The sequence below is a fragment of the Myxocyprinus asiaticus genome, chromosome 29, assembly GCF_019703515.2.
Source record: "Myxocyprinus asiaticus isolate MX2 ecotype Aquarium Trade chromosome 29, UBuf_Myxa_2, whole genome shotgun sequence".
NCBI lineage: Eukaryota > Metazoa > Chordata > Actinopteri > Cypriniformes > Catostomidae > Myxocyprinus > Myxocyprinus asiaticus.
The window spans coordinates 19136282-19161533 of NC_059372.1; the positions used below are offsets into that span (position 1 = coordinate 19136282).

General features: G+C 38.5%; 1 protein-coding gene across 2 annotated transcripts; it reads right to left on the reverse strand.

Moving 5' to 3' along the window:
• LOC127420294 (limb region 1 homolog-like protein) lies at positions 1-25166 on the reverse strand. Of its 2 annotated transcripts, XM_051662463.1 has the most exons (16): positions 24842-25166; positions 14888-14972; positions 11933-11966; positions 11499-11638; positions 9865-9968; positions 9643-9766; positions 9365-9433; positions 9112-9176; positions 8913-8985; positions 8656-8739; positions 8483-8559; positions 8318-8395; positions 4907-5071; positions 4727-4793; positions 2701-2862; positions 1-1583 (listed from the first exon to the last, which is right to left on the reverse strand). In XM_051662463.1, the coding sequence occupies exons 1-16, from the start codon at positions 24902-24904 to the stop codon at positions 1498-1500; spliced, it is 1476 nt and encodes a 491-aa protein (XP_051518423.1). In that variant the 5' UTR covers positions 24905-25166; the 3' UTR covers positions 1-1497. The 2 variants fall into 2 exon arrangements, with proteins under 2 accessions (XP_051518423.1, XP_051518424.1); XM_051662464.1 differs by lacking the exon at positions 14888-14972.
• Positions 25167-25252: the final 86 nt, after the last annotated feature.

The following is a 25252-nucleotide window of genomic DNA, read 5'->3' on the forward strand; positions in this document are numbered from 1 at the left end:
TATCATAGTTTGATTTATAAAAGTATCAGGTTTTAAAATGAGAAAGCTACAATGTATGCTTGGACTTAAGAGAGAAACTGATTAAGAAAGATCCCAAAATACTGAGGTATAGAGAGCTAATACATAATGCATTTTGACATACTGTCTCCTACTGGCCACCACCTGAAAGAGATTTGTTTAAAATGTTGCTGGTACAGAAAAAATATGTATATAAATAGAACTGTACAAATAAAAGTGATCAATAAATTGAATGTGTACACCATAAATAATACTGCACCATAAAAAAAACAATAATGAGTGATTATCGAATTTAGAAAGACCCGTTTATCTTAATCACAGCACCCTAGTGTCCATGAAAGAGGAAATGGACATGTGTGTTGATTGTCCCTCTATGCTGCTTAACCTAAAAAGGTCCAAACTAGCCAAACATTGACCTTACTTCCCAATCTGGGTGTTCTTAAAGAGATAGTCCACCCAAAAATGAAAAGTCTATCATCATTAACTCACCCTCATTAAAGGGAACTTTCCCTTTAATCAGTACAGACACCACTGACACAAACCTGCCTCAATTGGCCATCTGAACAAATGAAGTTAGATTTGTATAATGATGTTCACTTTACATAATACCATATTGCACATTAAAGATTCACATATGGAATAACAAATACAGGGAAAACCCCAAACATTCACAGTTAACTTGGCCTTAAGCTTGAAACCAGCATCAGCCATCAATGATACATGACAATTTTTTTTAACTTTCCGAAGACGCATAACCACATTTTCAATTTCTTTTAAACCTTATTCCCATTTGTTTCCTCAAACACAGTATAAAATCTAACAAGATCAGCACTGGTCCACTTTCATCCCTTTCCCCAAAAAGTTTCTTCAGTTAGAGGACAAACCCTATCACACATCAGACTGGACATCCTGCAAATGGCTCCCTACAGCAGTACAGTAGGCACCCCCAGTACATTCGCTGGATGACACTAAAAATAGTGGTATACAAAGGGAAAGCGTGGGGGCCCACCAGGAGAGAAATCAACACTCTCATTCCACCACCAGGAAAAGGAAACGTGGTCATGGGTGTGATGTCATCTTCTGAAATAGCTCCTGTTTGGACACATGTCAAAAGCCATTGTTCATTTTTCATAAGGCATTTGTTCAAGCGGTGTCCAATGATCTGCCATTAAGAAAGGGCTACAGAAAGATCCCTTTTTTCCTGTTTTAAAATGCAGTAATATGCTTAATACTACTACGGTACACATTCACAATAAAATGTAGTACCAGAATCCCACGAGGAGGTCCAATTGGTCAACATACTACAGTATAATGTTCAGCCAACCTGTGAGATCACAGCCGTGGTGACTATTCACCTATGATTGACTGAACACGACATAGTTCTGGTCCAATAGGCGAAAGACACGGGCAACTAGAACCTTCTCCAGAAGGTAAAAAGCCTTCAACAGCCAATGATATGACCAATTAGATGATCGCTCTTCAGTGAATCTTTGAGAGCCCACTGGCCAGGAGAAGTTTGAGGGGGATTGTGGATCGAGACACAGTCAAAGGCAGTTGGTGGAGACCTGGAGAAAGGAAAAGGGAGAGTAAACAACATTAGATGTGTAACCTTGATCTAAAACACAGAAAAGGTCATTTTGGCAAGCAATGTTTTTGCTGAAAACAAGCAAATCAATCAAACAACAAAAGCCAGACACTGGGAGATGCCCTTCTCCCCTCCTGTCCCCTCTCACTTTCCTGAGAGAATTGTGCTTTTTCTATCTGAGGAAAGAGACCTACCCATAGAGAAACATGGCCTGCAATGGGAACACCTCACCCAAAGGCAAACTACAAACACTGGCAGTGTAGCACACCCCTTGTCCTTTTAGACACAATGTGTGCACAAGCACAAATCTTGTTACTCACACTTTTTCTTTGTGAGATAATGTCAGAACGAACTCTTCAATTATTAAAGGGATAGTTCGCCGAAAAATGAAAATTCTCTCATCATTTACTCACCCTCATGCCATCCCAGATGCGAATGACTTTATTCTTTCTGCTGAACACAAAGATTTTCAGAAAAATATCTCAGCTCTGTAGGTCCATGAATTGCTAGTGATTGGTGGCCAGAACTTTGAAGCTCCAAAAAGCACATAAAGGCAACATAAAAGTAATCCATAAGACTCCAGTGGTTAAATCCATATCTTTAGAAGCCATATGATAGGTGTGGGTGAGAAACAGATCAATATTTAAGTCTTATTTTACAATCAACCTCCACTTTCACATTCTTTTTTTTTTTTTGACAATTCACATTCTTTTTGCATATTGCCACCTACTGGGCAGGGAGGAGAATTTATAGTAAAAAAGGAATTCCTTTTTTACTATAAATTATCCTCCCCGTTTCTCACTCACGCCTATCATATAGCTTATGAAGATACGGATTTAACCACTGGAGTCATGTGAATTACTTCTATGCTGCCTTTATATGCTTTTTGGAGCTTCAAAATTCTGGCCACCATTCACATGCATTGTATGGCACTACAGAGCTAAGATAATCTTCTATAAATCTTTAAAAAATGTTATGCAGAAGAAAAAGTAATACACATCTGGGATATTTGAGAAATTACAAAAAGTCAAAAAAGGGACCAGCTTTTTCCCAAACAAAAACAAAGACACACTTGCAAAAACAAATATGAGACTAACCAAAGGCACGAATGAGTTCTCTTTGTAAGGCCCATGTGACTGTGTTAATGAGGCAGGCAGAGGTGAGCCCAGCAAACAGCATGTTGTACAGGAAAACAATGTGGAAATTGCCGAGCCAGTTATACCGTCCAAAGTCTCCAAGAAGGTCAAACCTTGTGATTCCTAAACATCATTAAATGAAAAGAGAGGAATATCAAGCTAAATACATGTAATTTTTGCTTCTGTAACACACAGTTGACCCGAAAGAATCTTTGCTACCACGCGCTCTCTTGTGGACCGAAAAGAAAATGCTACAATAGGCCATATTAATCTAGGTCCACCAATGTGTCAAATATATCGGTTTATCTGCATCATGAAATTATAACTGGCTAATATATGACAAACAAACCCAAATCAAACCACTCTGTTTGAAGTAAAGGTTTACATACCAAACCTGTTACCCTTATAAGGGATAATGTACACTATATTGCCAAAAGTATTCGCTCATCTGCCTTTAGACACATATGAACTTAAGTGACATCCCATTCTTAATCCATAGGGTTTAATATGACGTCGGCCCACCCTTTGCAGCTATAACAGCTTCAACTCTTCTGGGAAGGCTTTCCACAAGGTTAAGGAGTGTGTTTATGGGAATTTTTGACCATTCTTTCAGAAGCACATTTGTGAGGTCAGACACTGATGTTGGACGCGAAGGCCTGGCTCGCAGTCTTCACTCTAATTCATCCCAAAGGTGCTCTATCGGGTTGAGGTCAGGTCTCTGTGCAGGCCAGTCAAGTTCTTCCACACCAAACTCGCTCATCCATGTCTTTATGGACCTTGCTTTGTGCACTGGTGCGCAGTCATGTTGGAACAGGAAGGGGCCATCCCCAAACTGTTCCCACAAAGTTGGGAGCATGGAATTGTCCAAAATCTCTTGGTATGCTGAAGCATTCAGAGTTCCTTTCACTGGAACTAAGGGGCCAAGCCCAGCTCCTGAAAAACAACCCCACACCATAATCCCCCCTCCACCAAACTTCACAGTTGGCACAATGCAGTCAGACAAGTACCGTTCTCCTGGCAACTGCCAAACCCAGACTCGTCCATCAGATTGCCAGATGGAGAAGCGTGATTCGTCACTCCAGAGAACGCGTCTCCACTGCTCTAGAGTCCAGTGGCGGCGTGCTTTACACCACTGCATCCGACGCTTTGCATTGCACTTGGTGATGTATGGCTTGGATGCAGCTGCTCGGCCATGGAAACCCATTCCATGAAGCTCTCTACGCACTGTTCTTGAGCTAATCTGAAGGCCACATGACTGTAGCGATTGACTCTGCAGAAAGTTGACGACCTCTGCGCACTATGCGCCTCAGCATCCTCTGACCCCGCTCTGTCATTTTATGTGGCCTACCACTTCGTGGCTGAGTTGCTGTCATTCCCAGTCGCTTCCACTTTGTTATAATACCACTGACAGTTGACTGTGGAATATTTAGTAGCGAGGAAATTTCATGACTGGACTTGTTGCACAGGTGGCATCCTATCACAGTACCACGCTGGAATTCACTGAGCTCCTGAGAGCGGCCCATTCTTTCACAAATGTTTGTAGAAGCAGTCTGCATGCCTAGGTGCTTCATTTTATACACCTGTGGCCATGGAAGTGATTGGAACACCTGAATTCAATTATTTGGATGGGTGAGCGAATACTTTTGGCAATATAGTGTATTTTCCACCTGTCACTAATTGCAAAATAAACCATAACAGGGCGATCAGGTATTGTATCACCCTGAAGTGGTTTATTTTACCATAATGACTGTACATTATCTTGCTTACTATACAGCTAATTAACAAATAAAGGAACAAATTGGCATGATATTGATTTGGGTTGAAATTTTATTTTATTTTGTGAGAATAGATATAAGTCTAGAACAAACGTAATAACTACACAAGAAAACGGTTGCAATATTTAACCCTAGAATGCTGCCATTTACCAATTCGAATCAAGTATTCCAGAGAGCTGTGTAAAAATTATGAATATTATTAATGTGCTTACCCAATGTGCGAGAGAAGACAGGCAGAGCTGAACTGAGTATTAGAAGAGACACACAGTTCCCTATAATCTGTGGAGAGACATACACAATATTGATGTTGTGGCTCTTTATAGCCAAGTTTAAGCATATATGTGACAGCCCAGTCCCCCTTCATCTGTCTTTATGGATAAGCATCTCTGTACCTGTGTGAGGGTGGTGTCCTGTGCATGCGGCAGTAAACCAGTGAAGAGTGGAGAGCTGTAGAAGCCGACGACAGAGGAGACCATGAGATACAGGATAATGACCACCTGCACTGCAGCTCCCAAAGAACCAAACATGGAGAAAGAAGCAAGCCCCAGGTGAGGGTCCTGAAACAATGAGAAGCACTCATTATAGCACTGTGGTAATAACTTGTTACTATAACACAACAGAAGTTGGGAGCATTAGCCTTTCAAAAACAACTGCAATTCCTTTAAAACTCACAGATGAGTACAAATCTACCTGCCATCTTTTAGTATAAGAAACATTTATCGATCATAGACAAATAAGGTTGTCTGAGATGATACAATTAGAAATCTTTAAAAACCTGTGTAAAGTTGGTTTCATAATAAATACAAAAAAAAAACATTTATAGCATTTTCTACAAAAATAAAATGTATTTAATGACTTCCAAAATGTCATGTAACCCCACAAAGTAAAAGGTATTAAAATACTTCCCTTGCACCTTGAATATACTTGTGTACACATCTTAAAGGAATAGTTCACCCAAAAATGAACATTCTCTCATTATTCACTTACCCTGATGCCATCCCAGATGTGTATGACTGTCTTTCTTCAGCAGAACACAATTGAAGATTTTTAGAAGATAGAGCTCTGTCAGGTCCTTATAATTCAAGTACACGGGTGCCAGCACTTTGATGGTCCAAAAGTTACATTTAGGCAGCATAAAAGTAATCCACACGACTCCAGTCGATCAATGAATGTCTTCTGTAGCAAATCGATACGTTTGTGTAAAAAATAAATAGATAATTAAAATGTTATTCACTTTAAAAAAGTGCTTACTGCCAGCAGCTGACGCATTACGTAGCTGTCGCGTGAGGCAAGCGTGTCGGCGAGTTCACGTGAGAATTCGGAAGCGGCGCTTATGTACAACAGAAGAACAAACGTGACGTTAGCGAGAGTTTGGCCATTTCAAGCAGCATCAGAGACCTGGATGGAAGCGCTGATTTAAAGTTAAAAACATTTTAGTTAACGACTTGTTTCTTACATAAACCTATCGATTCGCTTCAGATGACATTCATTGATCGACTGGAGTCGCATGGATTACATTATGCAGCCTAAATATGACTTTTTACTTGCATTATAAGGACCTGACAGAGCTCTATCTTCTTCTACAAATCTTCAACTGTGTTCTGCTGAAGTAAGACAGTCATACACATCTGGGATAGTATCAGGGTACGTGAATAATGAGAGAACAATCCCTTTAACATTAATTTGACCAAAAAAAGTAAAAAATATTTTTTACAAATATCATGAATTTGAGTCACAAAATCTAAATGTTTTTAGGGTTACTCCATTTGACCCCCCCCAAAAAAATGCTTTTATATATATATACACACACACACACACACATACACATATACATGTACATATACAAATATATAAGTGTCAGCATTTAAATTGAACCCCTTACACCCTGAAGGCATTTAAGGATTTCTGCTTAAATGGCATACCCAAAAGTAAGAGCTTTTAAATCAATTGTTTTTTTTTTTTTTTTTTTTTGCAAAGAACGTCAATTGCATGTATCAATTTAAAAAAAAAAACGTTGAAAATTTGAAGAAAAAACATTTTTATCATGCTCAGAGACTCTCATGCTACAACATTGCTGACAAAACATGACAGCTAAAAATACACTTTTCTGTTATTATTCAATTTGAAATGATACCTTTTAGACAGTAGGTATTGAAAGTCATAAAATTAACTTTGGTGTTGTTTTCCAACATTTTTTTAATTATTATTTTTTTTATATATAGGGTACAAAGCAATCAAAAGTTACAGCATATGTGACCATGGTTCCCAAGGCAGACTTTTATTTATCAAAGTGTCCAAAAACATCTCCAAGCAAGTTTTATTGAACACTGAAACAGAACAACTGAAAACTAAATTATATATATATATATATATATATATATAAGTCCCTAATAATAAAATTCAGCTCACTTTGGCACTTTATTCCATCACTCCAAAATAATTTGAGTTGAGCGCCCTCTTGTGCGCAGTCTGTGTATGTGCGCTCAGGCACAGCTAACCCACATGGGATAACGCCTCCTCCCAAATATGGATTTTAACACTCTCTAGACAGCCAATGACGATGATCTGAGAAATCTATGATGCGAAGGATCGTGCTGAAGGGAATGGATCCCAGAGAAACTGTCACTATAGAGACACCATTAGCGATTAGCCACCATAGCTTGTTATGACACTCTTTGAGCAATATGTCAGCATCTACACATCTTATTACGTTGAGTGTGGGCTTGTTTGATCCAGAGCCGCCTGCTGTAAATTGGGATATGCAATTTTATATCCATAATGTGAATGTTTTTGTTTATCTGTTTATTTTACATGTGGATTTCACAGGCTAATACTCACTGTAGTTTGGTCTCTGAGTGAAACACATTTGCTCGTTATATTCTACCAATCAAGACCTTTCCAAAGATATATAACACATGGCTGTGTGATCTTTATTATCTTTTTACTGGTTCTTAATACGATTGTTGTGATCACAAATTTATGAGTTATGAAAATGGAAGTTCTAATTTATCAGCAAATTTAAAAGCAGTATTTGTAAATCGGTCAGATCAGTTATATTCATTGTAAAGATAAGTCTAAGCTTTAAAACAACACCTATTTTGTGCAGGTCAAGCAACTGGTTGTTGAGTAATGCTATAATATATATATTTTTATCATGGTTAGCGCCTCCTCTTGGCCACGTACCGGGCTGCTCAAACTGTCTCTTGTGTTTTTGTTTTGTTTTGTCACATCACAACAGAATGGCTCCTTGCATGTCGGTTACAAAAACTACTAGTAAAAAAAAATGCCATTGCTTATTTTGTAAGAAATAGTAATAAAATATAATTCCAAACTACTTTTGCCAAAAATTGAATGTCAGCTTTTAATGAGACTTATTTTCACTGCTTCCGAACAGTTATACCACTTAAAGTTTTGACTTTAGGCCCCAGAAAAATATTAAAATGACTTTGAAGAAATTGAAAACATGTTCATCATAGTAGAAGTGTATTCAAGTAATTGTTTTGTAATTAATAATAAATCAATCGATCCAGACAACAACAAAAGAGCATCACGTCATTGACCCTTATATGTACCAAATGTAATAGTACTAAAATTATTTACATTGAGAAAGTCTTCATCATAATACTGAATTTAAAATCTGAATGTTACAATGCTTCCATTTTGCACAGTTGTAGCACTAGACATTTAGTGGGTTGCAATTGCTCCTGGTCTCCCTTACAGCAACAGGCCCATTTATAATTCCAGTATGAGAGATGTCAAATATAAATGTTGTTTTTGCATTATACTCATGTCTCAGGTCTCACCTCCATTCCTCTAGGCATAGCAGACTCATCAAAAAGGAGTTCAAGTACATGAAAACACACCATCAGCACACACACCACCTGTGTAAGACAGTACATTTGATTTTACCACAATGGTACAGCTGTGGCCTGTACAATTATTTTAAATTCCAAAAGGTTTGTTCTTACAGTTAAAGCTAAAAGCAGCAGCATTGCAAGTGGGTATCCCAGGTTGCGCTGCCATGGAGATGCTCTCTTCCGCAATTCTGAAATGGAAAAAAAAATAAGATGACGAGCAATGCATAAAACATAGTTAAATTTAATGTGTTCAACAGTTTGACTTGTGACTGGCATGCTCTCACCTAAAGCAATGCGTTTGGCCCGCACACTCAAAAATTGCTTGTTGATTGCCTTTACTTTGACACTGATCCAGCAGGAGGCATTTCCTGAAGCATTTGATACAGAGAGCAAAATAAATGTGAGTTTTTACAAAGCAATGCTTATTGTGCCAATAAAGCTTCTTCAGATATATAATCTTCAGACGGAGTGAGATCTTTATAAGGTGGGGCAATTTCCTTTAAAGCAGTCTTGTGAGCCAATATGTCTTCCTGACACTCACTGTTCAGCTTCCTGTAGAGAGAGGCCTCTTCAAACATTGCACAGTCCATTGTCTCCTCTACATTTTCCAACAACTAGTAGAAGACAAGAAAGATCAAACTGAATGCCATACACACACAGACACACATTGTTTTGTGTGCATTTATTAATGATTAATACTCAACATAAGAATTTATCCCAACAACAGCTTGTCCACCTACCCGAGGCTTGACCAATAAGCTCCCAGTGACACTAAACATACGTGAAAGCCCAAAGGGTGTACACACTGTTGAGACAAAAAAGGAAATGAGATGATGCAAAACTAAATGCACAGGAAATCAATCAGTGTAATAAAAGACCAAACTGAACCTTAATATGAAAGATATATTGTTAGAACAATAAGCAGCCAAAAACAAAAAACATAAGAAAAGCTACGCATAACCATCTCAGTGAGATTAATTTTGATATACTTACACAAAAGCAGCAGAACTCCAAAGAGTGAGATTCCAGAGTAGAGATGAGGCAGGTAATATTCCCACAGGTCTGGAGAAAAGGAAACAGCAGAGCCTTTTTCATGATCTATTTTATAATGCATGGTAGAAAAGGTGGAAGACTTCTAGATAGCCTATGTAACAATCTCCTGCATCATAAGCTGTGCACTACCCAATCAATCTAAGGCAAATACAAGCTTAACAGTGCAGCAAATAGGCTATAATTTTGCACAGGCACACAAACAGCTGATGTTCACTTACCATAAAGACTTTCACGGGCAGTGTTGTGATGGAGGAGAGCTGATGCCACCCATACAATGCCCAGTATCAGCAAACTGAGGAGGAGAAGCATCACCGCAGTCTCATACACCCGTGCCATAACACCCTAAAACACACACATATCAATGGAGACCAGCTACAGAACTAAACTGAACTGAAATATTGTTAAAATGCATTTACTTTATAATAAAATCATATTTTTACCTTTTTAGACCCTGCAAACCCTTCTGATTCAGTAAAAAAATAGGCAAATGGCATGAGGAAGACCAGAGAGAGGTTTGAAAATAAGAAGACTAGGTTCCACAAGCCTGAGTGAGAGAAAGAGATCATAAATGAGATGAGACTGAAAGATTTTACAGCACAGCCACAACACAATACAGATTTGTACTTGTATTATAGGATGGAGTTATGTTGTTAAAATATATTCTTTAGATTGTGTGTTTAGATGAACAACAAAAAAGTAGATGTAATATGAAACATACATTTTTTATAAACCACTAGATGGCAACCCCTTCCAATAGTAACTCTAATTGCCTCTTCAACCAAGTAAAGCATCATAATGCTTTTTGTTGTTTATTTCTAACCTGGCCTGAAATTGGCTGGCTAATTATATTGTTATAAAATACAATCTTTGCAGCTTATGACGTCTGGTGTTATGTAGCACTATAGAACACTTGAAAAGTGTCTTTTTTTTCCCTTACATTAGAAAATTGAATAGAAAATTACAAATCTGGGCAAACTGAGTTTAAAGAACATTAGGTGGCTTTGAAGTTACAGCCATAATGTTTTAGATCCTCTGGCAGACTGGCTATTATGTCCAACAAATGTGATAACAACAGAGACATAACAGAGCTGTAAAACTTTGTGTTCCCAAACTAAGTCATTGAGGAAATTAACAAAACATTGATATCTTTGTGAAAAGAGTTACAGTAAATTTAGTTCAGGCTACAAAATGTTGGGGAACCTGATGAAGTAGTAATTAATTACTTTGATAACTACGTTAGGGAAGCATAGTACTTAAATATAATGAACTTGTGTTTTTTTTTTAGCAAGTATACTCACAAACTGGAGATCGAATGTGTAAACTGGATCAAACAATAAACTGGACCAAAGCATACAGAAAATTAATTGATTGACAAAATGCCAATTTTTTTTTTTCCTTTATTGAATGCTGTTCCATCCCCATACAACCCATGGTTAGAGTCACATAATTTGCATGTGTAGGGTTGTCACGATTATGAAATTAGACTGACGATTAACAGTTAATGCGAATATGACGATTAATTGCCACGCAAATTGTCATATTTCTTAAGGGGTATGTGTGCTTCAGAACACCTTCATAACTTGGAATCATCTAATAAAATAGGGATATATTATTTCAATTAAGGCGTTTTAAAACTTTAAATTAAAACTTTAAAAACAATATTGCACAGGGGTGGAATAAAAGGAAAAATAATATTTTAAATATCAAAATATTTCCAAATACTTAAATATATCTCTATGTTTGGTAAACTGTAGTCTTGGTCCATTTTACATTTACACTGTTGTTTTTGGAACCCAGCCTGATTATATTATATTATATTATATTATATTATAAAGTATTATATTTGGAGTTCTTTGGAGTGCTCACATGATGAAAATGAGACACAAAAACGCACGGTTCATGGCATTTCTATTCTCTTAAAATTCAGATTGTAAAATATTATTAGAATTTGAAGTGCACAATAAATCACGGTTATCTCAGATAATTGCGATCAGGTGATTATTTAATAACTGCGACAGGCCTAGGCATGTGCAATCAATGTGAACTGATTAGTTATTCATTTAGGCATGCGTACCGTGGATGAGTGATCCATTGAGCCACTGCATGTAGTAACTCTGTGGAAATGTAAGCAGAACTTCATTGGACAGGATGGAGATGGGCAAGAGCAGCACTGCACACATGGCCACTGAGAGTGTGAACGTACACAGCCACAGCCTGAAGAGTGAGAAAAAACAAGGAAATAACAGAGAGGATATGTGTTAAAGCATTGCAGCAGGCCCAGTGCCAGCTGTGAAGGGAGGGGGTTGTAAAATGCCACGCTGGAGGAGCAAAGGGCAAATTGTCCACTTACAACCATTCAGGCCAATCTAATAAGAAGCCAATAGTGTATACTTTAGCACTTTAGTTTCCTTAGAGAGAGAGAGAGAGAGAGAGAGAGAGAGAGAGAGAGAGAGAAAACAATCCTAAACACACAGATTTAGCACATGCAAGTGAGTTTTGGTTACTTACGCAATTCTGTTGACAATGGCATCCTCAATGTCATCTGTGGACAAAAAAAATGATTGTTGGTCAACAACACTAATCTACTTCAGACATTCTGAAACAGGAAGTAGGGGTGGATATGACAAACGACTCATCCCATTTTTAAAAATAGCTAATAGGCCTTAGTTTAGACTCTAGAGCCACACACACATTAGGGATGTTCAATACCATTTTTTTGAGAACGAGTACCAATACTTTTTTTTATTTTATTTTTATACTCGCCGATTAGACGAAGGAGCTCTGACATAATGATGGCAGACTCCCAATCTGGAAAAGCAGGTCGCTACGTAAATCACAGTAATTATCACCGTTTTTTTTTGGTTCCTGGGTAGTAAGTGTTATTTCCTAATTGTTTATGCCTCAAAAGTAAAGAAAATGGCTATTATTCCCCACAAACTTTGCTTTTGTGACCAGGACAGTGATATTTTGAAATTTACCTATTTTCCAGAACATTCCCGATAATAAATAGTAGTATAAATACAGAGGCCTTAAGCCCACCAGTTCAGTTTAGTTCCAGCTGCCTAAGTGGATACATATCTGCATTTTTCTGAGATGGCATCAAGAGGCTGCAAGCATCCAGCAGATGTATTTTGCTATGTCTGCGGTCAATTTATCAAGACAAGAGCGAAAAATTACTCCGTAGAAGCATCTGCTAAGATGTGTGAGACCTACAAGGCATATTTCGGCATGCCTGTCGGGGATCAAGACAAACCCTGGGAACCTCATTTCACCCGCGAGCACTGCAAAAAAACTCTGGAAGGTAAGATGGACAATTGTTGCTCAGAATTGTATGTTATAAAAAAAAATTATTTTTAAAATTGTAAAAGTTTTTCATTTTAAAATGTTTTACAATTTTCAATATTATTGAAAAAATATATCATATATGGAAAATGTTGCGAGAATCACTTACAAATTAGTCATGGGTGAGATAAATGTATTTTTGTAGGATGGAACAGAGGGGAAAAGAGAGCCATGATGTTCGCTATCCCAAGAATTTTGCGGGAACCCACTGACCACTCAAGCAACTGCTACTTCTGCATGTTGGACCCTTCCAAATGTCAGACTGGCAAGAATGCACCTGCTATCACGTATCCGGACCTTCCTTCATACATCGCCCCGATGCCACACTGCCATGAGCTCCCTGTACCCACTCCACTGGAGAGAGAGCAGCCACCTTTAGAAGAGAGCAGCAAGTCAGAGAGCGAGGAAGACGTTGTAGATCCAGATGACAATTTCAGAAGTGGAGCTGAGGAGAGAAACCCATACTACCCCAACCAAAAAGACCTCAACGACTTGATTATAGAGATCTTGGTCTCACCAAGTCCAGTGCCGAGCTTTTGACGTCTAGGCTCAAGCAGTGGAACTTGTTGGATTAAAGTGTGTAAGTCGCAGATCAGAGGAAGCGTCACCAACCTTTTTCCAGCTTCTTCACCCATCAAGATGGGATCTGCTTCTGCCACAATGTGACCAGTCTATTCGAGGCAATCGGAATCGCCTGTAACCAGAATGAGTGGCGCCTCTTCATTGACAGCTCAGCCAGGAGCCTCAAAGCCGTGCTGCTCCATAATGGTAAAAAGTACCCGTCTCTTCCCCTGGCTCACTCGGTGGACCTCAAATAGGATTACAACAGCATCAAGATCTTGCTGGACACCTTGAAGTATGATGAGTACATTTGGGGGCTGATTTGTGAAAGTAATTTACAGTATAATCGTAAATCTCGAAAAACTACTCACTTCTAAATCTTCTGTAGTCATTTTTGTATTACTTTAGTATAAATACATGTTAATTTGGATTCATATGTTGTTTTTTCTGACTTTATGTGAACAAAAAGACACAAATTTGCCCGTTTTCTCATTGGAAATAGGTACATTTCAAAATATCACTGTCCTGGTCACAAAATGTTTACGTAATGACATTCGTATGTCAGATGGTATCGGTTTTTGGTATTGGAGCATTTTTACGAGTACAAGTACATGAGCGCGGTTTCGGACCCGATTCCGATACCAGTATCGGTGCATCCCTAACACACACAAACACATACGTACCCCTTTTCACCATTCTGCTCATGTCAGAGCCGCTTATCTCAAGTAGGTATAGCTGCAGGCCGGAGATCACCAAATGGGGGCGGGGTTCACTTCCACTCACGGTTAGAATTTGGGAAAGGGTTAGGGGCTCCCTATATCTTTGCTGGCTGTTTGGAGCTCCTGCCCCTTTTTTGGCACTCTGCCTACAGTTATATTCTTCTCACTTATCTAGGAAACTTGAGAAGCGATCTCAATACCGTCAAGCTTTTCCAAAGAATTGAGAACCGAACAATGATCTAACTGACAACATTAATCCATTACCAGCCCACAAATGCGCACAGCACATTGTGGTCTTTGCTTACGATGAGGCTGGAGCCGTTGTCTGAGTCCAATGCAGATGAATGAGTAACAAGGGAGTAAAGGATAATATAGTGGGTGATGAAGAACGGACAGAGAGAGAGAGAGAGAGAGAGAACACCAAAAAATGAGGTAGCGTTCTCTTATGAAACCGCAGGCAGTGTTCAGACTGAGGAGCTTTGTTTATCTCAGGAACAATCCCTCTGCAGGCCTCCATCAATGTTACAAAACTTTTGTTTGCAGTAATCAAATGCCCTGACTCCTCTATTTCATTATAATTTAACTGCCAAAAAAATGCACCAAAACCATTCGCCAAATAACAGAGGAAAACATACTTTACTATCTGAACATGAAGTAGGTAGTAACTAAACAACATTTAAAGTGCAGGAGCACTACCATGTCAGGTTGTGCTGACCCACAAAAAGTTAGTGTTTAGAAATGTTGTTAAGCTCTCAGAACAGTTGTAATCACAGTTGTGCTTTGACTACATGAAGACAAACAACTGTCCATTCCAGGAGATGGAGGTGTCTGTAAAACTTACCGGTGACAAACTCAGCATTCTTCTTGAAGTGAGTGAGAATGAGGTGGGACAAGATGTACAGGCAACTGAAAAGTAGCACGCAAATCTAAAACAGAAAAAATAAAATGCATTGAGCTAACATGAAAACAACATGGTTTTGGTAAAACAAAAACAGACTACATGAAGGTCACATACTGTTGCTTGTCCTTCACAATGTCTGAATATTAAACAACAGGGGAAAAACAGACTTCAATGGACCAGCATAGCCGAGGAGTCTCATTTTTAATGCACACACTTCAAGCATATTGTATATCAGTTTATTATTGTTAATGATTAATATTAATGACTCTCGATTAGGTAAATTTCTTACAATTTTCACCCTAGTTTAAATACTTTTTCCTATCCCAGTGTAATACGTAGAGACAATCCGTTAGATTGATGTCCCCGAAAGGTGTACACACTGTGGTGCTATCAAAATATTGCACTGTTTATTTGGGCATCCCAACCAGCCCAAAACAATGGACAACAAAATTGTACAATCTGCATAGACTATTTTTATGATAATTATGCATCCTTTTTAAGCTTTAAAGTGAGTCACTATCAACTGAAACTGTATTGAAAAGATGGACTGGGATATTAATTTGTATTTTGACTTTTGTGTTCTGCATAAAAAATTTATAAAAACTCATATGGGTTTGGAACAACATGAGAGTAGGTAAATAATGACAGACTTTCACTTAAGTGTACTATTCCTTTAAGTGTACTAAATCAAAAATAAAAAAAACATTTGGTGAGAGTGGGTGTAAATGCTACGTTGACAGCTAAGTATCAGCAATGGCACAAATTCTCACAGCCATCTGCAGTATGAGTCATGCTGTTAATATGAGCCACCTAATCATGAACAGGCAAGTACAACTACAAGACATGCTGTGCAAAATGCAGTGATAGATACATTGCCAAATGCAAATATAGGTTATCAAGAACATGTCAGACAGAGACCCTGTAACAGAGCAGACAGAAGAGGCATGGTCGTAACCAGCTATGAGGTCACCGAGGTCCGGACCACGGTTCATTTTCATTCTCAAAAATAACATTTGAAGCTATATACAACTGAATGAAGAATCAGTGTTTGAAAATTTCTCCTTTGAGTGTCTACATGTATAATTCAGTTTAGACAGTTGGCTAGATTGTTTAGTACAATGCTGATGAACACTGGTATCTTTTCTGTTTTTCTAGTAGCACTTCACTATTGATTTAAAGACAACATTGCATGACTTAATGGTGTTGTGTTTTTGTGATGTGACTCATCAGACTTGCTACACTATATACACATCCAGATGTAGTCTGAACAGAGGCATAAAACTCTCGCAATGTCTCATTACAGAGGACAGCTGACGACGCATAAATATAGAACCATCTGTGCATTAAACATTTTAACGCACACATTCCAGCCAATCAGAATCAAGTATTCTAATACAACATGGTATGTATGTATATATGACGAGGAGGAGGGTGTGGCCAGGCCGTGATGGAGCACGGCTGGTGCTGAATCAGCTGATCAGCGGGAGACTGAGATAAGGGGCGGCCGGAGATGCTGGTTCGAGAGAGAAACATCTTAAGTTGTTTTAAGTTGAATTTTACATTAAACCTTATGTTTACTGTTCAGCCAGTTCCCACCTCCTCCTTGCCCAACCTTTAATTGTTACAGTGGTGCAGAAACCCAGGAGGAAGGAGGGATGCGCTATCGCGCAGTCCTCATGGTGCAATCCGCCAGGGGAGCAGCCGCGGCCATCTGCCTAGGGACGGAGGACTTGCTACCATCCGCCGGGGGGTTGGAGTAAGCTGGCGTCCGCCAGAGGGCGGAGGAACGGTTGAGGACCGGGCAACGGCGCGTCCGGGAGCAGCAAGCAAGTTCTTCTCTCTCTCTCCACTTTCTCTCTCTCTCTCTGTGTGTCTCCACTCGCGCTCACCCTCTCGCACACCTCCCCTCGTCTCTCCCCCAGGTTCACATGAGGCGGGGTGGACCAACGGCTGACAGAATGGACGGAAGGGCGGGGGGGTACTGAATTGGAGGTGTACCTGTGGATGTATTTTAAGTCTTCAAACTCAGTGCCTCTTTGCTTGACATCATGGGAAAATTTAAAGAAATCAGCCAAGACCTCAGAAAAAAAAATTGTGGACCTCCTCAAGTCTGGTTCATCCTTGGGAGTAATTTCCAAACACCTGAAGTACTGTACAAACAATAGTACGCAAGCATAAACACCATGGGACCACGCAGCCATCATACCGCTCAGGAAGGAGATGCATTCTATCTCCTAGAGATGAATGTAGTTTGGTGTGAAAAGTGCAAATCAATCCCAGAACAACAGCAAAGAACATTGTGAAGATGCTGGAGGAAACAGGTAGACAAGTATATATATCCACAGTAAAACAGGTCCAAATTCGACATAACCTGAAAGACTGCTGAGCAAGAAAGAAGCCACTGCTCCAAAACCACCATAAAAAAATGCCAGACTACAGTTTACAAGTGCACATGGGGACAAAGATCTTACTTTTTGGAGAAATGTCCTCTGGTCTGATGAAACAAATATTGAACTGTTTGGCTATAATGACCATCATTATGTTTGGAGGAAAAAGGGTGAGGCTTGCAAGCCAAAGAACACCATCCCAACCATGAAGCATGGGGGTGGCAGCATCATATTGTGGGGGTGCTTTGCTGCAGGAGGGACTGGTGCACTTCACAATATAGATGGAATCAAGAGGAAGGAAAATTATGTGGATATATTGAAGCTACATCTCAAGACATCAGCCATGAAGTTAAAGCTTGGTCGCAAATGGGTCTTCCAAATGGACAATGACCCCAAGCATACCAAAATGGCTTAAGGACAAAAAGGTCAAGGCATTGGAGTGGCCATCACAAAGCCCTGACCTCAATAAAATTGGGCAGAACTGAAAAAGCGTGTGCGAGCAAGGAGGCCTACAAACTTAACTCAGTTACACCAGTTTTGTCTGGAGGAATGGGCCAAAATTCCAGAAACTTATTGTGAGAAGCTTGTGGAAGGCTACCTAAAATGTTTGATCCAAGTTAAACAATTTAAAGGCAATGCTACCAAATACTAACAAAGTGTTTGTAAACTTCTGACCTACTGAGAATGGGATTAAAGAAATAAAAGCTGAAATAAATCATTCTTACTTAAAATAGTGATCCTAACTGACCTAAGACAGTGAATGTTTTCTATGATTAAATGTCAGGAATTGTGAAAAACTGAGTTTAAATGTATTTGGCTAAGGTGTATGTAAACTTTGACTTCAACTGTATAAATATTTATGTATATATATCGACCTCTAATTGTGTGACCAACAAAAAGGTACACACAGTAAATGGTGTGGCATTTGAAAGTAAATCAATAAGCAGAGTGTCCCATTTTTGAAGCCAGCTGGCTCTTCTGTGCAATGTTAGGAATCTGAACTCCGCATGAATGAACAGCCACAATACAGACTTGAGATGGAAGGTAACAGAGACAGATGGCAGCTGAAGATTACGGCTCAAATGCAAATGAAGAGTTGAATGAGGTAAAAGTGGGATTAGATGAGCGATTACACTGGCAAAATATGACAATATACACAAGATGTTTACATCTTACGTACATAACATTAAATGCTGTGTTGTCCAACAGCACTCCAACATATCATAGGTTTACATTTAGAGATTAAATGGTTTGTTCACACAAAACTAAAAATTGTCATTATTTACTCAACCTCATTCCAAAACCACATTAATTTATTGTTTCCATGGAACACTAAAGTAAGTATATCTGCAGGCCGGAGAATCTCCAAAATAGGGCAAAGATATTCCAGAATGGGGCGGTTACTCCAAAACAGAGTTGCGCCAACTCCAAAAGGGTGCGTCACTTCCACTCACGGTTAGGGTTAGGGAAAGGGTTGGGTTAGTTTAGGGGCTCCCTATATCTTTACTGGGAGTTTGGAGCTCCCGCCCCTATATACTTCTCAGAAATTTAGGGACTGACAGACTTTTCATTGTATGAAAAAAATATGCAATTAAAGTGGGTGACTGAGGATGATCCTGTATAACATCTTTTGTGTTCCACAGAAGTCATAGAGGTATGGAACAACATGAGAATGGGTAATTTTTTTACTGAACTATACCTTTAATCATAAGGAACCAACAATATTTGCAGTTTTGCAATATAAATATTCATACTTTGACTAGAAAAGTGCAAAACAGTACAGTACTATTTATTTTTGAATTATAATAGAAAGTGCCTTCATATAGGCTCCCCTGGCCTCAAGAGGTGCACTAGCAACTGACCCTAGAGGCTGTAGCCTTTCACCTCCTCGTTAGTGCCCCGCCCCCACCCCGCCCCATGCTGGCTAACACCGGTTCGAATCCCACTTGGAGCGGGTTGAGCAGGACCGGTTAGAGTGGTGCCATGACTCGGATGGGAGTGAGTGTAACAGGAGCCAGTTGGTACTTGATAGATGTGTGGTATGTGTAACCTCACTCCCCTGGCCACAAGAGCCTTTAGCTTCCTCATTAGCGTGCCCACCTTCCATGCCGGCTGACGCCGGTTTGAATCCCACTCGGAGCGGAGCAGGACTGGTTACACCTACAATAGGTCAAGTGCTTACATTAGAGCCGTATCAGCAATTTTTGACAATTTTGCCAATGTCTCATTTAACTGTGGGGTCATTTAACATTTTTTTTCTTCTTTTAAATCAAAATCATACAAAGCTGCAATCTACAAATTCTGATTTCAATACATTCTTGGTAATGAGCAGACAACCACTCTTCAAAATCTCTTTAATATTTACTTTTTTAACATGGAGGAAGGACAATGCATGACTTTTCCCATTCTTATCATGGAGGAGAGCTGCTGTGGGAACTATCTGCATGACAATAACCCTCTAATATCATGATTTACCCTTAACCTAATTTCAGGTATAAGGTCATCATGTGGAAAAATCTCTCTTAGAAGTAGGGTTGCAAAGGGGCAGAAAATGTCCGGGAAATTTCCAGAAACTTTCCATGGGAATTTAAGCTGGGGAATTTTGGAAATATTGGAAAAAACTTTGGGCACTTGGCTATATGCTGCTGCATCTTTGTGGCATTCTTAGCATAGGTCTTTGCACAGTATTTGCAAATGTACACAGCCTTTCCTTCTACACTGGCTGAGGTGAAATGTATCCACACATCAGATGGTGCATGTGGCACTGTTCTGTAGAATAAGATTAGAAAAAAGCTTGTAAAAAAAACACTAATGCAATGTCATGCACAGATATATAAATAGTTATCTAAACAACTGGAATATTCTGGAATGGTAAAAATATTTTACAATTGATGCTGGACAAATGAATAGGCTATAGGAATAGAAATAGGCTAGATGAATAGATGAACACTCCTCAATCAGCAAGCTAAATCAAACTATAACCTACGTTCTTGTATGATAACAGAAAACTGGCTAGCAGAAGGCTGAAGAAACAGCATCACAGCACCATGATAGCTAGCCTCTTAAATTGTCAATGAAATGGTGTTAGCTAGCTTACATTTAGCATATCTGATTTACTGGCTAGCTAGCTAATGTATAAACACATTTTGATTTAGTATTTGCTAGTTAAACTTTAATACCATAGATCAAATATATTTACCCTAGTAATATCATCAAAACTTACTTGACTGGATGTAGCTCTTGGGCTCAATGCAGTAGTGTGTCTTCAATAGTCCTGCTGTAGTAAGTAGCCTGCAATAAGTAGTGTCCTGTGCGCATGTGATTGAGGAATGCGCAGGGAGGAAATTCAAATGAATTTGCATTAAATCTGGTTATTTTAACCAAGATTATGTTGTAAGATGTTTTTTTTTTTTTTTCAACTACATTTAAGTTCCCTAATACAGGCTAACTTGCAATTTTGCAAATTTCCAGTTTATTCCCATTAATTCCCATATATTCCCGTTAATTCCCATGGAAAGTTTCCAACTTTGAAAATTCCCGGAATTTTGCAACCCTACTTAAATGTAAAAAAAATAAAAACAGGCATTATGATTATGCATTTTGTGGGCAAATGCCTAATTATTCATATTATGGAGATATTGGGTGAACCAAACAAAAATCAAACAACTCTGAAACACCATATGTCCAAGAGAAGAAAAAAAGAAAGGCACAGAGAGGAAGAGAGATGAGGGAGTGGACAGGACACTGGGATTTTCTCTCCAAAGAGCAAATGGTTGTGAGAACAATAGATCTGTGGGATACATATCTCTGGACATCTGAAAGGTGTTTGCACAGCAGATGAATAGTTTGTTTTCTTTTTGCTAAATCTAGAGCATATGCTGACTGACAGTTAAAACATGCAGACATTTATCCAATGAGCGGTAATATATTGGTAAAAACAAACAAAAAGATTCCTTAATATAAAACAGTTGGGTATATCATAAAATATTTCCTGTCTCATTGTACTACTACTCAAATTATGGGGTAATGTTTTGCACTGTATTTGTAAAACAACACAAGCTGGTGAACCATCCCATGGTCCATTGCCTTCCATTTATTTCTATTAACATGGACATAACCAAGACTTTACAACCAGACAAACTCTTAGGGTGGGGCAAATTAATTTCCAAACATAAGACCTCCTCACTTTAGTGGCATGAATTACACTGTGACTCAACACATCTTGACAGCAGTGGATACATCATTGACTGAAATCCTTTTAAAACAACAAAAAAGGGTGAAAGATAACAATATTTACTGATGCCTAGAACCCCCTGTCCATTGTAGGTCCTAGACAGAAGATAAACCTAAATATTCTATCCCTAATCTACCATAATCCAAGGGCAGTGTGGGCTAGTTTTCAAACCTCTCCATCTGATCTCTATTCATAATATATGGAACAATGCCACTGTGGTTGCTGGTTGATACTACATGATCCCACTTAGCCTATATAATATGGTCTGACCATCATGCATCAGCACAAAGGTCATCTATAGTGAATGTTCTGACCAATTTGGCAGGGTTTCTTCAACAGTTGAGCTGAAACATTCTGAATTCTCTCATTCATCTGCTATGAGTAATCCTTACCGCACACAAAAAGACTTGGAATGAGGCCTAGAAGCATCTTCTCAGTTCAGGAAGATCTAAAATTGCTTTTCACTTTTGCATAACTTTTTATCTAGGTTAGGAACAAAACACAACTAATCATTTAAGATCATGAAGACTACTGTTAAGAGCATGCTTCTTAAGTGGCACTTCCTTATTATGCTCTCAAGTTGGATTGCATGAGGAACTAGTTGAACAAAGAGGAAAATGGTGTCCATTCATAAGAACGATACTCTGTAAAGACTCAGAAGTACTAAACAACTTTAGATGAGACTATAAAACCCTCTATTGTGCACGGTTAAACAACATGTTCAGATATGCACCTTAATAAAATGCAGTACAAAAACACTGCATTCCTTGTGCATCTACAGAGTGGGAATCATGCCAAATCAGCTATTCTCTGTAACAGGTTGTGTCTCTTTTGAAGATCAAGTCCAAAACTCTGACATAAATGACAGTGTCATAAATTTCATAATGTCAGAAAACGGTTTGCTTTCAAGTGGGAATTCAGCAAGTACTGCTATTTGGGGATACTACCATCTACAAAAGAAATAAAAAGGTTTAACTTGCTTATTAAAACATATCAGAATATGGTACATCTCAATTAAAGGAATATGTTGGGTTCAAAACAATTTAAGCTCAACTGACAGCATTTGTGGCATAATGCTGATTACCACAAAAATGTATATAGAATTTTCTAAAAAAAACAAAAAAAAAAAACATTTTACATGCACTTAAGAAAACTGTTTATTCCAGAGCTTTTTCAGAAAGCGGCATTCTGAAATGTCACGTAAACGAAAATGCGATTTACATATGCCGCTAAAGGGATTAGGAGAAAGCAGTTTAACACATCCACTGGCGTTCTGTTGGGTGTTTAAAGAGTGCACATGTGTGTGAACACAGAATAACAAACGTCATAGGATAGAGCCCAACAACAAGTCAACGTAGCAGACAGAATTCAACTTTTCTCTGAGTATAGTGGGAAAAGCAAATACACTACACCCATTTATACGCAGCAATGTAAATCATTGACGGTCCCTCATGTTCACGTTTATGCTCTCGTACATTAAGCCACTTTCTGGTGTCCGTGTAAACGTAGTCAGTGAGGCATTTACAATGGAAGTGAATGTGGTCAATCCGTACATGTTCAAATACTCACTGTGCAAAAAGTATAGCCAGAAGATGTAAACAATATGCGTGTTAACATTATTTTAGCGTGATAAAATCACTTACTAACCTTTTCTGTCTAAATTTATGTCCAATTTTATAACTTCGTTGCCATGATGACACAACACCGTAAACCCTGTAATCCCAGAAATTTAGTAGTCCACCGCAAAAACTATGATTTTACAGCTCAAATAAAACACAAGTGCTTTTATAAAATTATAAGCTTTACATTTCAGCCCCATTCAATTCCATTGTGAATGCCTCATGGTAACCTCGACTTTTGCTTTTTAGTAAACAAGGGATGAGTCAAAATACATTTTGTGGAAATCAACATTATGCTAGAAAAGCTGTCAATCGAGTTTAACTTGCAATAAACCCAGAATACTCCTTTAGCTTCAGTTAATTTAAACAGTTTAATTTAATTTAGTTTGTAGGTCTTAAATGAATTAGAATCGGAGCTCGTAGTGAATCATTTGTTCTTGGTGAAATGTCAACAGTCCAGACAATGGCGGAACTGTGAACAAAATCTCACTTTTAACTTAAGTCAGCACAGATTTTTTATATTATAAACCACATATAACAGTGACAGGGATCAGTGGCTATGACTGCAGGAGGTTCTGTGTTTTTTTTTTTACCCAACCCTGCCCACGGCTTGGGGCAGCACAATACATCTGATTTACATGATCTAGTTGTGATCCATCTGAGAATTTTACTAAGCCTGCCATCTCACATTTACAGCTTTGCATTACACAGACAAAAAACAAAACTCAAAGGAGGTGCATACACTTAAAATATAACAAAACAGATAGCTATGAGAAGCATTTGTTGGCATAGAAAAATCAAGTATGAAACCTATACTGTGCATGCACATTAGCACTATAATTCTTAACTGCCAATTAGGTTACTTTCCATGCTTTATTTTTGTATTAAGTAATTCGTTAGTAATAGTAATAGTGCAATATAGACTGAAGTGGTTTAAAAATATGTACAACACATGGCTCTACACATAAATGCTGAGTGTGAGATCTTTATGAAGAGGTAAAGGTCAACGAAGTGTCTTGCTGTAAGGTTCTTCAGGTCTGAAGTTCAGTTTGAGTTGTACAGTATTATGGGTTAACAAAGACATTTTCATGAACATGGACGCCAAAAGCTCTTCTGTTTTTTTTTTTTTTTTTTTTTTTATTTATTTACAAGCTCTGTATCACACAATATTTCAAAATTGAGAAGTCATGTTTTCTTCCATTGTAAAGTGTGCCAATTAGAAAATACTTTTTGTCAAACATTGTTGGCAAAGTTTGTTCAACTTTCCTCAATAAAAGGATGCCTAAAGTCATCTCTCCCTGTCTGTGGTGCGCATTCATAGCAAAACACCCCTTTTGTGTACTGTTGCTAGTACACAATGCTAGAATTTACAACTAAATGTTTGCATTAATTAAGGAGCACACAAATCTATAAAAATCTGGATGTTAATGAGAGAACATATTGTTCTAGTGCACATTTTCCATTATGCCCGTAACAGTCATTCGGTTCATCGGGTAACGCCGCACAATTATCATATTAATCAATATGATTTGCGGAATTCCATCAGGTCACACACAAGGGCGCATTCACATTGGCATATTGAAAATGTTATCTTTGTTACTTAACGTGTAAACATTCTATCGGTAAAACAAAGTAGCATGAGGAGATAACTCACAATGATTTCTCGGACTCGGTCGTGGAATAGTTGCTCTCTCACCGACACGTCGTCTTTTTCCATGCTTTGAAAACATGTCTTGGAAAGTCCTCGGTTATAAGCTGTAAAACATTTCTCCGAGTAGATAAGGCTCAAATACTTAAAGTACACGAAGGCTTTTCCCCTTAAAATGCATTGACAACTGGTCCAACTTAAGTCGCAAAGTCAACAAGCTTTTCATGTTTCACTTCAAATTCATTCTCGGTGGATAAAGACTTCTCGCATAATAATTTACCTGATAACAGGCAAATCGTAACCACTATGAAACTCTCCGAGTCAGCATGTTCACAGATGCTCAACAAATGAGAAGGACCGGGCTGCAGCCTGCAGAATGGGGCGGGGCTAAATACGGGGCGGGGCTACACGTGTCGC